The sequence below is a fragment of the Chinchilla lanigera genome, unplaced genomic scaffold (assembly GCF_000276665.1).
Source record: "Chinchilla lanigera isolate Chin_1 unplaced genomic scaffold, ChiLan1.0 scaffold00050, whole genome shotgun sequence".
In the NCBI taxonomy this organism is placed as follows: domain Eukaryota; kingdom Metazoa; phylum Chordata; class Mammalia; order Rodentia; family Chinchillidae; genus Chinchilla; species Chinchilla lanigera.
Window position 1 is genome coordinate 409072 of NW_004955451.1, and position 10930 is coordinate 420001.

The 10930-nt window shown below is 36.5% G+C and overlaps 1 protein-coding gene across 1 annotated transcript in view; it reads left to right on the forward strand.

Moving 5' to 3' along the window:
- Positions 1–755: 755 nt before the first annotated feature.
- Positions 756–10930, forward strand: part of Ddx52 (DEAD (Asp-Glu-Ala-Asp) box polypeptide 52) — a 27931-nt gene continuing 17756 nt past the window's right edge. The window contains exons 1-5 of the mRNA XM_005393911.2: positions 756–897; positions 2000–2192; positions 7304–7434; positions 8749–8934; positions 10593–10736. Coding sequence (XP_005393968.1) covers positions 811–897; positions 2000–2192; positions 7304–7434; positions 8749–8934; positions 10593–10736 — 741 coding nt within the window. The 5' untranslated portion in view covers positions 756–810. The remainder of the gene's footprint in view (positions 898–1999; positions 2193–7303; positions 7435–8748; positions 8935–10592; positions 10737–10930) is intronic.

Sequence of the window (10930 nt, forward strand, 5' to 3'; positions counted from 1 at the left end):
AGGCAAACAAAGCATGTCAGTAGGCCACTGGTGTGCAAAATGGGGTTAGCACAGTGCAGCAGAGTAGACCGCCACACTCAAAGAGGCAATTCAAAAGCAAATAGTTTTTTATAGTACAAATGCAATGAAGAAAATAAAAATAAAATGTGACAAATTAAATCATGTTGCTCCCTCTATAAAAATTTTTGAATAGTTTCCTAGAGTGTTTAGATCTCAGTCCAAATTCCATGACCTTGTTACAAGACGTTGTGAGACTGCCCCTCCAACCTTACCCTTACTTTTCCTCATTACATCTTGCTTCCGGTCACCTCAGCCTTCCTTCTATTCTCACAGCGTTCCAAATGTTTTCCATTCTTCAGACATGTGTTTGCCCGATCTGCAATCCTGTTCCCAAATCTTGCAAAGCTCCAGTATCAGTATCACTCAAGCAGAGCGCACTTGACTAATGTGACTAAAAGTATCCCCCCATTTCCTTCTCTATCCAGCCACCTTTTTACTTGCTTCTAGTATCGGTTTCACAGTAACCTCTGTCCCCACTCTAATGTAAGCTTCCATAGGGGAGGAATCTTGGGGTGTTCTTCACTAAACTCTCCCTAAAAGTCCAGAATAGCGCCTGGCGTAAAAAGAATATCGCTATCTTTTGAAGGACTTCAAAAAGGACTGACTACAAGCCACAAAATCCGCCTCTTCTCAGGTGACAGCCAAGCTCCGCCTCCCGGAGCCACTTCCGTTCGCGCTTGAGCGTCCGGCCGTCGGGGGAGGAAGTCGTCTGCGCAGGCGCTCTGGGACCGTGAGGATTTCTGGGTAAAAATGGATGTCCATGATTTGTTTCGCCGGCTCGGCGCTGGGGCGAAATTTGACGTGAAACGGTTCTCGGCCGATGCAGCTCGATTTCAGGTACTTTGCGCAGGGGACCGAGGCGAGAGGAACGGAAAAGGAGCAGGATCTAGTAGACAGGCCGGCAGCTGACGGAGCAGCCGGCGTTCCCGGAGACCCCTCGGCCTGCCTTTTGACTACCCGTGGGCATTTCCCCGTGTTTTGGGTTCAGCTTGCCACGCAGACTTTCCAGGCACAGGACTTCTGGGTGACTCTTTTCAGAGCCCTTGATAAATTGAGCTGAGCCTAGCACGGAAGATCTCTTTTCCTGCTTCTTAGTTTAGCGAAAGCAAAGTTGAAAATTTTCTTTCAAAAGGAAATTTCTCCGAACTTGTGGAAAGGCATTTGGAAAACAAAAGTGGGGAAAACAGATTTTTGTCTTTATACTCTACCCAGGTTTGACTTGGTATGCCTCTAGCTGCGCTGCATGTGGTTCTTTGTATTGCTTCAGTCGAGCATGTTAAGTAGCCAATGAAAAGAGCAGTTTACACGTGGGCGATCTTACATATAGGGAAGTAGTGAGAAGTCAATTGGGATTTAGTTGTGGGAAATCTTGAATGTCAAGCTGGCTATAAGGGAACAGAAGTGGTTGTTGTTTGGGTTTTATTTTGGGGGGGTGTCTTTTGTGCTACATGTGTTTCTTCTCACTGCATTACAGTGTGATTATTTAAAGAGGTTAAACTCAGGAACCACATTGTTGGAATCATAATGCTCAGTCTTCCTGCTGATAGTTTGGAGACCTTGGTCAAGTTACTTAACTTCCTAATATCTCGGTTTTCTCATCGGTAATACTGCTGTTTACCTTGTAGGGTTACTACGAGGAAGTAATTTGATATATATAGATGTATCTAGATATCTAGAGGTCTACATACATCTATATATATGAACATGCTGGGAAATCTGCTTGACATATAGTAAGCAGATATTATTGTTGTAAGATCAGGAAAGGTGTCATTTTGGATTCCATCTATCCAAACATACTTATCAGCTTGACCGATATTTGGTGGAAAGGTTAAAAAAAAAATGGGGAGTCATTAGAGCCATTTCCTTAGTAATAGTCCTGCTTGGAAGGCAGCACTGCTATTTTGTCAATAAATTTAATTTTTAATTTCTTGGATTTTAGATCGGAAAAAGGAAATATGGCTCTGATGAGGTACTGCAGAGTCTGGACTTCTTTGGAAACAAGAAGTCTGTCCCAGGTGAGTGTGGTACAACACAAACACACCAGGAGCTCCAAAATGAAGCGAAGAAAGAAGAGAGCCTGACTGAAAGCAAGAGGGAGCCGAACAAGAAAAAGAGGAAGAAGATGATTTCAGGTTAGTGTTAAATTTCTGTAGGTTTTTTTTTTTTTTTTCTGCCTTTTTTAAATTACAAAATAGTCTGAGCCTGTAAGTCAGTCAATATACAGCCGTTTGTCAGTTGATGTCATTCGACTTATTTCTACGGACGTGCCATTATAAATACTACTATGGTGTAGTGCTTGTATGTATACATCCTTTTGTACAGGTGCTATTAATGCTGTAGACCAGCATCCCAAGAGCAGAGAACACTTGATGAAAGGGTGTGTACACTTTTTGTCAACAAACATACTACAAAATGATTTCCCGTACCTTTGTCAATCCTGGATATTACTGGTCTTAAATTTTTTGCAAGTTTAATGACTGAAAGTACTTTTTATTTGTATTTCCTTGAGTGGGTATTTGAGCATCTCATGTTTTACTAGACAAATAGTGTCTTTTTCTTTGTTATATGTATTAAGTTTCCTAGCCATCTGCCTTTTTTTATAAATAGTTGAGTTATACAGTGATAACAAGTATATTTCCTTCCCACTTTATGTCCAGTTCCCTATTTCTCCAGAGGCAACCACTGTTAATCAATTTCTGTTGTATTTTTGTAGAGACATTTTATTCACATATATTAGTGCATCCCTTTAAAAATAGGCTGTATTTACAAATAATTATACATTCTATTAACATGAGTACTCTACATATTTTCTATTGTGAAGCCTCCCTCCACCTTTTTTTAAGCAAACCAAATAATTTTTTTATTTTTTATGGTTTGTTTTTTTTTTTTTTTGAGGCAGGATCTCACTATTTAGTCCAAGCTTGCCTTGAACCAGCTGTGTAGCACAGGCTGGCCTCAAACTCTCAGTGATCCTGCCTCAGCCTCCCAAGTGCTGGAATTATGGGTATCCATCACCATACCTACCTACAGTTTGGATATTTAAAAAAAAATCCTGCTTCACAAAGACAGAAAATCAGAATCTATGGTAAAAATCATGAGACAACATTCTTACAATGACTCTGCAGTGATGTATTTTTGAGGTTGGAATCAGTAGTCAATGCACTTCTTGTTCATTTTTTCATAACATAGTATCCCATCATACTTTTCATAACTGAATTAAAGGGCTAGGGGTGTAGTTTAGTTATAAAGTACATGTTTAGCATGTGGGTGGCCCTAGGTCAATCCCCAGTATCCTACCATCCTTCTCTGTGATGGACATCTAATTTGTTCTCACACTTCTGCTGTTGTCGTGTTATAATACATGTTTCTGTTTATGTTTGTACATGTGAGTACGTATATCCAATAAATTCTTATAAGTGGAATTGCAGAGCAAACAAATAGATTTAAATTTAAATATTGTAAAATTATCTACCAGAAACATTGTTATTAATAGGAAGTACAGTGTTTTGTCCAGTGTAATATAGTGCAGTATCTCCATACATTGTAGGAATGATCCATACTTGATTTGACAGTTTTTTTTTTTATGTACCAGGAATCGAACTCAGTACCTTGCACTTGTCAAGCGGGTGCTTATGCCACTGACCTGCATTCCCAGCTGATTTGCCTGTTCTGAGGGATATTTACTTTGTTTCCATACTTTTACTGTTGTAATGAAAAAGTCATTCTCCTCCCCTGGCTTTAAGGATGTTGACAACACTTTTCCCCATGATAAATAAGAAAAATATGCTACAAACTTAGGAAAACAATTTGAATGTTAGGCAGATAGGTACTACAGCTCTTTAGCAACAAATGTATACAGGTCCTGATCTGTGACTTTTATATAGTCATGAGTCTCCTTTTAATTGGAAAATTCAAGATGTTGTGATTTAGTAATGATTTGGATCTATTAGTACCAACTATTTTATAAAAAGAACATATCCTTTTAAAGTCATTCTTTGCTATACTCCCCAGCAATATATGAGAACTTTTCTTTTTATAAAGTTTCTCTTTGTATATTTTGCACCCTTTTTGTACTGTACTAAATCCAGCCGTTTCTTATTATACCTTATATATTAAGGTAATCAGCTCTATGTCTAGCATATATATCCAGATTTTTAGAATATGTTTACAGTTTGCTGTGTGTCACTTGTCTTTTTTCTTTTTTGCCATTTTATGGGTCGAATCTACATTTTTCTTTTTGGCTTCCCTCCCTTTGGCAGGAGCAAGGGAACTTCTGACATTTTTTTTTTAATTCTCCTATGTTTCATTTGAAACTTCATTTTGTTACACTGAAATCTTTGATTCTGGGGAATTTTATTTGGGAAAAGAAATGAACAGAAAACTAAGTTAATATTTTTCCCAAGTAGCTAATTATCCTAATGCCGTATCTTGATAATCTTTTTTCCCTATTGAAGTGCAACATCTATTGTTTCTATATATATTCAACAATATCTATTGTTTCTATATATATTCTATATATATTTCTATATATATTCAGGTCTATTTTTGGACTGTGTTCTCTCTCATTTATTGTATATTTGCATATCTGTACACCAATTCCAGCTTATTTTATTTACTGTGACTTTTTGAGAATATTCAGTACAGTGATGGTGCATACCGTGTTAACTGATTGAGAAGCTTATTTTTTTCCTCAGAATGATCTATTAGTATAATCTCAATTTATATCCCAGCAGGCTTGCTTTTTTTTTTTTTTTTTTAATAGAAATTAACAAAGAACAAGACTTAGCTGGATGTGGTGGTGCATGCCTGTAATCCCAGCACTTATGAGGCTGAGGCAAAAGGATTGCTGGGAGTTTAAGGCCAGCCTGGGCTACATAGTGAGTTCAAGGCCAGCCTGAACTACAGAGTGAGACTCTTTTCTCTAAACAAAACAACAAGGCTTACTATAAAATTACACTAATCAAGGTGGTTTGTTTCCAGAGAGATATCTATGTAGATCAAATGAAGAGTCCATACACCAGTACTTGTATATGTACAGTTAGTTTTCAGCAGAGGCACTCAAGCATTTCAATAGAGAAAGTTTTTTTCAACAAATTGTTCAGAATTTATATGGAAAAAAAAAGTGAACATTAAGTCTTATTTCAGACTACTCCCAAAATTAATATGAAATGACTCAGACTGAAATACAAAATCTAAAATTATAAAATTTTAAGAAGAAAGTAGAAAAGATCTGTTTTGACCTTATATGCAGGGGTTTTTTTAGACCACACACACACACAAACTGTAAGGAAAAAATTGCTATCTTGGACTTCATCAGAATTAAAATTTATTGCTCCTCAAAACATAGCAGTAAGAGAGTATGTAGCTCAGTGATAGAGTGCCTGCCGAGGAGGTGTAAGGCCTGGGTTTGATCCCTGGCACAAAAACAAACAAAAAACTTGTTAAAAGCCAAGTATGGTGGCACACACCTATAATCCTAGCGCTCTGGAAGGCTGACACAAGAAGATTGCAATTTCAAGCCCAACCTGGACATCTTATCAACTTCGCAAGACCCCATCTCAAAATAAAAAGGGCTGGAGGTGAAGCCGGTGAAAGCTCTGGATGCTATCCCCAGAACTGGGTTTAGGGAAGTAGGGGTAGAACAATAAGAAAATGAAGACAGCCACAGTCAGGGGAAAATACTTGCAACCTGTATGTCAAACTCTTATCTAGAAGATGGGAGACTAGAAGACTTGAAGACTGGAGATGTATGAGTGGTAAAAAGATGAAAGGTAGTCAGCATCATTGATCATCAGGCAGATTTAAACTATAATACAGTACTACCACATACCCATTAGAATGGCTAAAAATAAAAAGACTGAATATACCAAGTGTTGACAAGGATGTATAAAAACAGGTTCACATTTGATGGTAAAATGATACAACCACTTTGGAAAATTGTGAATTTTTTTTTTAAGGTTAAACATGTGCCCATAATATTTCAGTTACTCCTTTCCTGGATATTTACCCAAGAGAGAAGAAAAAATGTCTTCAGAAGAACTTGTATTCACGTTTATAGCGACTGTATTTGTAATAGCCCCAAACTGGAAATGACCCAAATGTCCTTCAGTAGATTAAGGATAAACAAATTGTATATGAATACAGCAAGGGGCTGGGGATGTAGCTCAGTGATGCAGTGTTTGCCTGTATATCCATACAGCAGAATACTGTACTCTAATAGTAAAATGTTAAGTCTCAAAATAACTGTTCTGAGTGAAAAAAGCCAGGCTAAATTAGTACATATTTATGATTCCACTTATATAAAATTCCAGAAAAGGCAAACTAATCTATAGTAACAGGAATTAGATTAGAGCTTATCTAGGAATAGAGTGATGAATTCTGAGAGGCCACAAAGAAATTTTGGGGGTGATGAAAATAACTTTGAATGAAAAAAAGAAAAAAAAGAAAATAACTTTGAATGTAATGATGGCTTAATGTATGTATATGTTTATATGTATGTATAATAAATATATATATGCATCAAATTACATACTTTTTTTTTGTCAGTACTGGGTATTGAACCCAGTGCCTGGCACATGTTAGTCAAGTGCTTTGCCACTGACCTATATCTCCAACCCCAGTATATACTTTAAAATATATGTAGTTTATTGTATGTCAGCTATATCTCAGTGAATTTGATAAAAAAAATTTTTTAGTTCTAATACAACTGTTTTCTCATTACTCTTAGACTATTTTAAGTTATTCTTACATAGTTGTTCTCCCATGAAAATATTAAAGTCTAATCCAGTCATCAAAACAATCCTGTCTACTTTTAATTGAATGAGTATAATTTATTGGCACAGGAGAATTGCTATCTTTACCATACTGAGTTGCCTAGAACATTGTGTTTTGTTCACTGCTATTGTAAGTGAAATCTGTCATCCTCTTTACTTTCTAGCTGCCTTTTTGGATGTAAAGAAGCTGGCTACATTATTGTTTATGTCGTTTTTTAATTACCCCCCCCATTGTTTTCAAGTATACAGTCACACATTACATAGCTGAAACCATCAACGAAGAGAAGAGAGTGAGCTTCAGGGCTCTGAGTGGGTCAGCACAATTTGCCTATTTCTAATCTTTATACATCTCATTCCTTTCTCTCACCTCATTGCATATGATAGTACTTCTTCTTGTTTAGTGTGAAAGTGTGGCCTGTTTGGTATACTATCATGCTGAAAATCTTTCATTTTCTAAAAATGTATTTTAGAAATTACTTCTCATGAAGAAGGTACTACTATACAGTGGATGTCATCTGTGGAAGCAAAGATTGAAGATAAAAAAGTTAAAGGAGAAAATAAACTAACTTCAGAGAAGTTGGAAAATCTCCGAAAAGAAAAGGTTAGAAAAATGTCTTAGCCCCAAAAATATGTATTTTTCTGACCTAGAGACTTTTTCATAGGACTTGAGTAATTCTGTTGGTAAAGTGAATATAGTTTTGTTAAGATAGATGATGAACTAATTTGTTTAGGTTTTATTTTAATAAAATGTTAAAACAAAGTAGGTATTTGTACTGTGGCTAAAAAGTTTAAGGTATAATTGATGATATATATGTATATATATAAAGAGAAATGTGTGTGTAATAATTATTACCCTGTTCAAATTTAAAGATTAACAATATGTTTAGAAAATTTTTAAAATTTCTTAACCTGGGGCTGGGGATTTAGCTCAGCGGCAAAAGCGCCTGCCTGGCAAGCGCAAGGTCATGAGTTCGGTTCCCGGTACCGGAGAAAAACCAAAAAAAAAAAAAAAAAAATTTCTTAACCTACTTTGATAGACATAAAATTTGGCTCCTATTCTATGTTGAACTCAGTGGTTTGGAAGGATTTCCTCTTTTAGGGACTAGAGAGGTAGAATTTTTAAAAACCTATCTTACAGCTTAGGAATGAGGATAGTCAAATATAGAATAGCAACAAATGCATCCTAGTAGTGTGTGCTGTACACCTGCCATGTTGCTGATGGGAAGGTATGTGCAGCTCATGTCAGAATCACTGTAGCATGCTATAGTAACCCCTAAACCAGAATTTGACTATCTCTGGGCCAAAAAATGAGGGAAGCAAACTATATTAGGACCATTAGGCTCTGCTTTTGGTTTGTATTTGTTTGCTTATTTTTTGTTTTTTGAGGCAGGGTCTTGCTATGTAATTCAGGCTGATCTTGAATTCAGTATATAGTCAAACTCATGGCGACCCTCCTAGCTCTGCCTGCTCAGTGCTGGGATTACAGGCATACGCCACTGTGCCCAGCTTTCTGCTTTTGGTTTTTATGAGGCGAGTGGGTTTTTTCTCCTAAAACATTGGGACTTGTATGCTAAGCACCATATGAACAAAAAAGATGGATTCAATGAATGTCTTCTACATGTTTTTATATGTATGAATATATGTTATGACCATGACAGTAATAATTAGTATGAATAACACATTACTCACTGTAGCAACACATGAAGAAAGCATAGATGGGTTGCGTTTTTTATGAAGATCATCTATTTATGAAGAGAAATACACTATTTTCTATGGTTTGGGAACTTAGATTTAACCAGAACATTTTGTATACCACTAAGCTTAACCAGAAACTATTACCATTGTTTTACAGCACCTGAGAGTAAATGTATTTATTGGGCCATATCCATGGTGGCCCCTTTGTTTCACTTTTCAGATAAACTTCTTCCGGAATAAACACAAAATTCATGTCCAAGGAACTGATCTTCCTGATCCAATTGCTACATTTCAGCAACTTGACCAGGAATATAAAATTAATTCTCGACTGCTTCAGAACATCCTAGATGCAGGTTTCCATATGCCAACACCAATTCAAATGCAAGCCATTCCAGTTATGCTGCATGTAAGTATGAAGATATAGGATGCCTGTAACATCCCTTTCTCTGTATGTTTGCTCCTTCTCTTCCCTCGCTCAGTGTCTTCCTTTCCATCTTACCTCCTGTGTTAAAATCCTTCACTTGCTTTTAAGGTCCATGTTAAGTGCCTGTGTTCATAAAACTTGTCTTAATCACTACAACTGTAACTGATCTTTCTCCTGTATCAGTACTGTTTCCCTGCCCACCAATTCTCCATGGTTCTTATAGTGTGTTTTTTCTCCTAGAACATTTAAACCCTTTGAGGATGGGTGCTGTGTTTTGTCTTTTCCTTCTTTGTTGAGTTTATAGTGCACAGAAGCTATTTCAGAAATATAGGTGCTTCTAAAATTTTCATACATAACCCAACTTAGTCTCTTTCCCAGTACTTTGTATTATTGAAGGATACTTTACTTCAATAAGATGTACAAATTTTATGAGTTCCAACAATTACCATTCCAATGAAAATATAAAAACATTTCTGTTCCCCTAGAAAATTTTGTACCCTTTCCATTCAGTCCTCACTTCACTGCTTCCCAGAGGCAACACCGTTCCAATTTCTGTTGTCCTGTATTTGTTTATCTCTTCTAGAATTTCAGATACAATCATTATTTAATCTATTATTTTGGAGTTCTTTTATTTTACATTCTCTAATCTCATTCATAATGTATATATTGGCAGTTTGTTACTTAATAGTATATTCTGTTGTATAAATATGTCACAGTTTGTGTATCTGTCCACCTGTTGACAGACCTATGGATGAACCTAGTTTCTCAGCGGGGAGGGTTCTTTTTCACTGTGTAGTTCAGGCTGTCCTTAAACTCATGGCAGTCCTCCTGCCTCAGCCTCCCAAGTGCTGGGATTACAGCCACGTTTCACCACACCTGGCTAGTTTAGATTTTTGAAATAAAATTTTCTGAGGTTTCTTTTGTAACAATGAGAGTTGACTTTTCTCCTGCACATAACAAAGCTGGCCTTGGAGTTAGGGTTAGGGTTAGGGTTAAGGTTAGGGTTATAGGAGTATATTCTCATTATCAGATAATCAGAGAATGTGAGTTACTTTTTTATCCATTTAGTCTTTCAGTGAGTCCTTTCTCAGTGAAATGAGAATAGATTCATATATTTAAATGATAATTAACTCAGTTTGGTTCCATTTAAGATGGTTTCTGTCATTCATTGGGTGGAAACTTTTAAGACTCACAGTGACTTATTTGAAGACTGTCACCTATAAGTTACTCTGTCACTCAGATCATTGCCACTCTTTATTTTTAACCTCCAGTCATTCTGTTATTTAACAAAATCTTCCCTAGGCATTGAGCCGTATAGACACCAGGATAAAATGTTGATTTTGTAATTGGACTTTTAAAAGAGTTTAGTGGGAAAGAAAAAATAATGGGTGTAATTCTCTTTGAGTTGTTATCTGCATCGTTTATCCATTTAGGTAGACTTCAGCAGAAGTGCTCAGAAGTTTGGTTGGCAGGGATGGAAGGGTGTTAGAAAAGCAAGTATGGGAGAATTTAGAAAAGCAGAGAGGACTTGAACAACTGGATTAATTAGGTTGTTATTTGTATGGATGGTAGCATTCTTTGACCAGGGTCTGAAAAATTTATGTACTTTTCCTTGTACTTACTATACTCTATTTTTTTAGGGTCGGGAACTTTTGGCTTCTGCTCCTACAGGATCTGGGAAGACTTTAGCTTTTAGCATTCCTATTTTAATGCAGCTGAAACAGCCCACAAATAAAGGCTTCAGAGCGCTGATTATCTCCCCAACACGAGAACTTGCCAGCCAGGTATGACCTGTAGATATTGAGCTGATACATTTAATGTTTGCTTCAGTAGTCTTTCTTTGAACTTATTTAAAAAGAACTCAATAGAATTAGGCTCATGTCTTCTGTCATAGTTAAATATTATGTATAGTGTTACATATTTTACTACATATGGACCAGTCTTTTAAAGTCTTTCTATATTTTTCTTTCTTTCTTTT